At 58.0% G+C, this 5,680-nt stretch overlaps 1 protein-coding gene across 1 annotated transcript; it reads right to left on the bottom strand.

Annotated features, from left to right (window-relative positions):
- Positions 1-1,089: 1,089 nt before the first annotated feature.
- TNFSF9 (TNF superfamily member 9) lies at positions 1,090-5,258 on the bottom strand. Its single transcript, XM_075542982.1, has 4 exons — positions 5,206-5,258; positions 4,648-4,885; positions 3,766-3,796; positions 1,090-1,866 (listed from the first exon to the last, which is right to left on the bottom strand). The coding sequence occupies exons 1-4, from the start codon at positions 5,256-5,258 to the stop codon at positions 1,391-1,393; spliced, it is 798 nt and encodes a 265-aa protein (XP_075399097.1). The 3' UTR covers positions 1,090-1,390.
- Positions 5,259-5,680: the final 422 nt, after the last annotated feature.

The following is a 5,680-nucleotide window of genomic DNA, read 5'->3' as shown; positions in this document are numbered from 1 at the left end:
GGTATAGTGGAGGGACAGAGAAAAAGGAAACCCTGGATGAGATGGATAGACATAGTGACGGCAACAGTGGGCTCAAATCTAAGAACAATTTTGAGGACGGCGGAGGACTGGGCGGTGTTCCGTTCTGTTGTCCATGCATGGGGTTTCGATGAGTCGAAACCAACTTGTCAGTGCCTAACATCCAAAACAGCATTGCCAAGAGCTACCAGTCTCCAACGCAAGGACTCGGGTAAAGCCTGGGGACCGCTGTGGTCATTCCATTGATAAAGATGGTCTGACCCAGTACCACCTGCAGGGCTGCAACCTACAGGGGTGCATACAAATGCAACTAGAAGGGAGCAGAAATGTCCCAGGGGCTTTTTGAAGCATCCTCCCAGCAGTGAGTGTGAAGATGGCACAGGCACGGGCAGTGTTTCTCCTGCTGTGCATCGTGAGCAGAGACTCAAAAGCAACTCACAAAGCCAAACCAGACTCAGTGACGGCGCATCGCCACCCTACAGGACAGGGTAGAGCCGCTTCTGTGAGTTTCGGCGACTGTCACTCTACAGGAGAAAACCGGAAAGCAAGCAAACAGACTGACGGCTGTTGAGTAGGTGCTGACTCACAGAAACCCATGTGGGCTTCCAAGGTAGAAGGCCCGTCTTTCCTCTGTGGTTTCAAACTGCTGACCCTGGGATTGGAGGCCCAATGTGTCACCCCAGTGCCTCCAGGGCGTCTTTGATGGTATGAAACAGCGACAAGCAAAAAAAAAAAAAAATTCACAGCCATTCAATGGATGCCAACTCATAGTGACCCTATAGGACAGTGTAGACCCGCCCCTGTGGGTTTCCAAGGCTACAAATTTTGCAGGAGTAGAAAGTCTCCCTGGGAGAGGCTAGTGGTTCTGATCTACCGACCTTTGGATGGCAGCTCAGCGGTCACCACTGCACGCGCCCCTCCGCCCCCCACACAGCTCTTCTCGAGTGGCCCCGTCAGAATCGCTCCATGATGATTAGTGAGGTGAATGAATGAGGCTAACGGGTCCTCAAAAAGGCAGCCCCAGGAATTGCATCTGACTTTCTTGGGCTTTCTTTATTTTTTCCCCAATAACATAGCATAAATAAGTGTGTGGGTGTGGTTTTCCCAGTACCTTCACTATGCGTGGCACATAAATAACAAATGGGATGGATGAATTATAAAGTGCACCGTCTGAGGCCAGGCCCAGAATAAATAGTGAGAGTCCACCGCGAGCAGGAGCGAACGGAGTAACCAGACTAGGGATTCCGTAGGGAACAACGCAGCATCGGGAACCCCTATGCAACCTCCTGAGGTAGAACAGCCGGCCCAGCCGGAGGCCTTTAACCCAAGGGGGCAGGAGGCAGTCTCAGTCCACGTGGGCGGCACCCAGACATCAGGTGGGCCGCGGCCAGGGAAGTCTTGGTTCAGAGGGGTCTCCAGCGGCCACGCGGAAGAGGCTCAGGACCGTGGCGCCCTGGGCCAGCTGCCAGGTGGGGTGCGCAGTAGCTGAGGTGCGCAGCTGCACCGACAGGCGCTGGCCAGCGCGCAGGCGCATCAGGCAGTTCCGGGAGCCTTCGGCCAAGTCTGAGGATGCTACCGGCAGGGCCACGCGCAAGGTCAGCGCAGAGGAGCGGCCAGGTTGCAGGCGCAAGTCCGCGGAGACCCAGCCTGGGCGGTCGCTGTCCTCGTCGCCTCCGTAGTCAGAGGCCAGGACGCGCTGCAGCTCCAGGTGCAGGAAGACGTTGTACACCCCAGCCTCTTCCACCACCAGCTGCCGGTGCCTCTCCTCATAGCGCAGGTCTCCGGCCAGGAACACGCCGGCCAGGCCCTGGTCACTGTGCCAGGACAGGGTCCCATTGATCAGCACTACTGTGGAGGGGGAGAGAAGGGGACTGGTGAGCCGGGCTGGGCTTCTAAGGCAAAGAAAGAGACACACGAGTGAGGGACAGAGGGGCGCCCCAAAAGAGAGGGGAAGACAGGATGGAGGGAAAGGGGATGAACCCAATCGGGAGAAATAGGTGATCCCAAACTGGTGACAGGGCATGGGAACCCGCTGGCGGAGGGCAGGCACTCAGCAGGGGGAGGGGACTCAGTAGAGGGGAGGGGAGAAGACTTCAAGGGAGAAGGGACCGGAGAGAAAAGGCTGGATTGGGGAAGGGCCAGAAGGCAGTCCCAGGACCAAAGGCCTGGTTAAAAACAAAAACAAAAACAAAAACTGCCCTTATATTATGCTCTTACCAAGAAACCAAACTCACTGCCAGAGTGATCTATTCCCATCACAGTTGCCCTACGTTAAGGCTTCTGAGACTGTAAGTCTCCACTGGAGCAGACAGCCTCCTCTTTCTCCTCACCAGAGGCCAGTGGGTTTGAACCTTGGACCTTTTGGAGCCCAAATGCCTAGCCCACACACACACACACACACACACACTCCCTCACTGCCATCCAGTCGATGCCCACTCCTAGCAACCCTGCAGGACAGGGCAGAACTGCCCTTGTGGGTTTCCAAGACTGCAACTCTTTATGGGAGTACAAATCCCTGTCTTTCTCCCTCGGAGCAGCTGGGGTTTTCGAACTGCTGCCCTTGCGGTGAGCAGCCCAACTTGAAACCCACTGCTCGTCCTCAGACTCCTAGCAACCCTCACAGAGCAAAGTGGAACTGCCCCCTAGGGGTTCCAAGGTGGTCATCTCTGTGAACGCAGGTGGCTGCGTGTTTCTCCTGAAGGGTGGATAGTGGGTCCCAGTCTTTGGTTAGGCAAGCACTTAACCACTGTGCCACCAGGAACCCTGTAAGAGAATGTCTTAAAAAAAAAAAAAGGCAAAGTCGAGTCCACTTCAACTCGTTGCAACTCTGTAAGGCAGAGTAGAAATGTCCGGGTGAGTTTCCGAGGGTGGTAAATCTTTACAGATAAAATTCTTCCTCTTTCTCCCATGTGGGCGGCTGGAAGATTCAAGCTACAGACCTTGGGGTTACCCCCACTTGGCTATCAGGGTCCCTTAGAGGACTGTAAAAAACATTTTTTAAATTAATCTCACTGCCACTGAATCAATTCTGACTCAATGATTCCACAGGATAAGGGAGTACCGCCCCTGTGGAGTTCCAAGACCAAGGCGGGAACTCTTTACAGGAGTAGAAAACCTCATCTTTCTCCACCTGCACCGCGGCTGGTTTTGAACGGTTGACCTTGTGGTTGGCAGCCCAAGGAAGGCAGTGGCATGACCACTGTACCACCAGGGCTCCAAGAGGAACGTCAGAGCAGGAAAAGGCACAGAGAGGGGGTCTCCCGAGGCCAGGTATGGAGGGGAGGGCCTGAGTTGGTGGTGAGGTTGAGAGAAGCCTTAGAGATGTGGGGGGACTTTCAGGGAGAGCTGGGGTCTGGGAGAGGGGAGAAGAGCTGGTAGGGAGGGCATAGGAGCACTAAAGGCGGGGTGGGGGTGTGCCGGGAAGAAGTAGTAGGACTGGAGTGGAGTCTGGAAAGAGACGAGAGAGTAGCAGCTCCTTTGGGGGTTCAAAGTGGGAGTGAGGGGGTGCCTTGGGTCACACCCCAGCTCTGAGAAGGCAAAGTCTGAGGTGGCACTCTTAGGGAGGAGACGGCACAGAGAGGAGACCCCAGGAAGGTCAGAAAGAGGGGGTGTGGGTACCAAGAAGGAGGGATAGCTTCAGAGAGGGGAAGTTGTTTCAGGCCAGGATCAGGAAGAGTGGGGACACCCCACCCCATCATCTGGGGAGTGAGTTGGAGGGGGTAGTGAAAAGTAGAATGTGACACTCACCATTGCTGGCCACCAGCTGGGCGAAGCCATCCTATGGGCAACAGAGAGAGGGTGGAGGTGAGAGGTGTGAGCCATTACCCACCCCCAGATCTGCAGGACCTTGAGCTCCCCCTCCCCTGCTCCAAAGGAGGACGCGTGCACACACTCACACTCACACTCAAACACAACAAACGGGGTGGCCAGAGGGGACGTGGGGAAGAGTCCCAGAGGTCCTGGGAGAGGTCCCTGAATGAGCTGCATTCTGCTGCTAACCAAAAGTTTGGCAGTTTGGGCCCTGGAAGGTAGGGCTGTGGCCACCGGTTTCCCCAAAAGGAGTTGGTGCAGAGTGCTGGGGTTTTATTTCTCCCAGGAGTCTTGGGGGGCTGCTGGGCTCTTCACCGGTGCCCCAGGAGTGAGCAGCCAGTCCCCAGCCTGGGCTTTAAGTTTCGATTTAGAGGTTTTGAGACAGGGAAAAGCCCGCCAGGAGTCCAAAACCAAAGAGCGGTTCTCTGGGTGAGGAAAGGAAGTGGAGGTTCCTCCGTGGGAGAGAAAATGCCCACGGGGTCCCCTTGGGGGTCAAGATACAGTAGTGATCTCCCCGGGTGGTTTGGACGGTTGTCCCAGGTCCGGCTCAGAAAGGGGTGTCTCCCCAGTGTCAGGCAGAGTGGGGTCAGCCACAGAGAGGGGGTCTCCCCAGTGTCAGGCAGAGTGGGGTCGCCTGGGGGCCAGTTACAGAGAAGGGGTCTTCCCAGGGCCAGGCACGGAGAGGGGTTCTCCCCGGAATTCCGCAAAAACAGGGAGAGCGTGTCTTGCCGGACCTCCCGGCTCCAGCAGGGAGAGGGGTTTCCCCCCAGTGCAGCGTGAAGAAGAATCCCGGGGCGACGCGGGATCTCCGGGCCTCACCTTCGGGTGGTTGCTGCTGGGAGTCCCGGGCGCGGGGCCGGTGAGGGGCTTCGGGCTGGCGGCGGCGGGCGCGGCCCAGGAGCGCGCTGCGCAGGCGGCCCAGGCAGCTGTCAGCAGCAGCAGCGCGAAGCCCAGCAGCCAGTCCAGCGGGCGGCAGGCACGGGCGCTGGGCGCGGGCAGCGGGGCTTCTGGGTCTGGGACGGCGGCGGTGAGGTCGCGCATGGCCGGCGGCGGGCAACTGGAGCCGGGGGCCCGGCGGGGCCCGGTATTTATGGCCACTGGAAGCCACCCCCTTCCTGCCACCGCGCTTGGCGGGGGCGGGGCGTTCCCTGGGGGACCCGGAGGCGCGTGACTCACGCTGCGCCCTGCTTGAAGCCTTCCCAGGGGGCCGGCCAGTGGAGCCCCTCGCTGCGACTCCGGGGCCACCCCCTGACCCTCGCCCCGCCCCGCCGCGTCTCCACTTCGCTATCGGTCTGCCTCCACGTGTCTGGCCTCTCAATGCCGACCCTTCACATGGGCACCCTGAGCTCGCGGGGCGCACGGAGCAGGCACCCACACCGGCTCGGCCCGCGCGCCGCCGCCCGCTCGGCACTAACAGCCTGGGCGGGCATCGTTCCCACTCCACCACATCCTATCTCCGGCTCTGGCTCTCCGCGTCTCTCCACGTCATTGTCTCTCTGTGTCTGTCTGTCTGTCTGTCTGTCTGTCTGTCTGTCTGTCTGTCTGTCTGTCTCTGTATTTCACTGTCTGTCTCTGTTTCTTTTCTCTCTCTCTTCTCTCTTCTCTTTCTCTCTCTGTCTCCCTCCCTATCTCTCTCTCTCTCTCTCTCTCTCTCTCTCTCTCTCTCTCTCTCTCTCTCTCTCTCTCTCTCTCTCTCTCTCTCTCTCTCTCTCTCTCTCTCTCTCTCTCTCTCTCTCTCCATCCTAGTCTGTGTCTCTGTCTCTCTCCCTCCCTGTCTATGTTGTCTCCCTTCCTTTCTCTGTGTCCCCCTGTCTCTGTTTTTTCACCATGATCGCAGTCTGTCTGTAGGTGC

The sequence above is a fragment of the Tenrec ecaudatus genome, chromosome 1, assembly GCF_050624435.1.
Source record: "Tenrec ecaudatus isolate mTenEca1 chromosome 1, mTenEca1.hap1, whole genome shotgun sequence".
Taxonomy (NCBI): domain Eukaryota; kingdom Metazoa; phylum Chordata; class Mammalia; order Afrosoricida; family Tenrecidae; genus Tenrec; species Tenrec ecaudatus.
Note: the sequence above shows the minus strand (reverse complement) of the source record. Positions and strands in the feature narration are given on the sequence as shown.

Coding starts and splice junctions, on each gene's coding strand:
- TNFSF9 (XM_075542982.1), bottom strand. CDS start 5,258: ATGCCCGCCCAGGCTGTTAGTGCCGAGCGGGCGGCGGCGCGCGGGCCG. Junction 4,886..5,205: donor GCGGCGCGCGGGCCGAGCCG/GTGTGGGTGCCT, acceptor CCCCGGCTCCAG/TTGCCCGCCGCCGGCCATGC. Junction 3,797..4,647: donor CCAGCAGCAACCACCCGAAG/GTGAGGCCCGGA, acceptor TGTTGCCCATAG/GATGGCTTCGCCCAGCTGGT.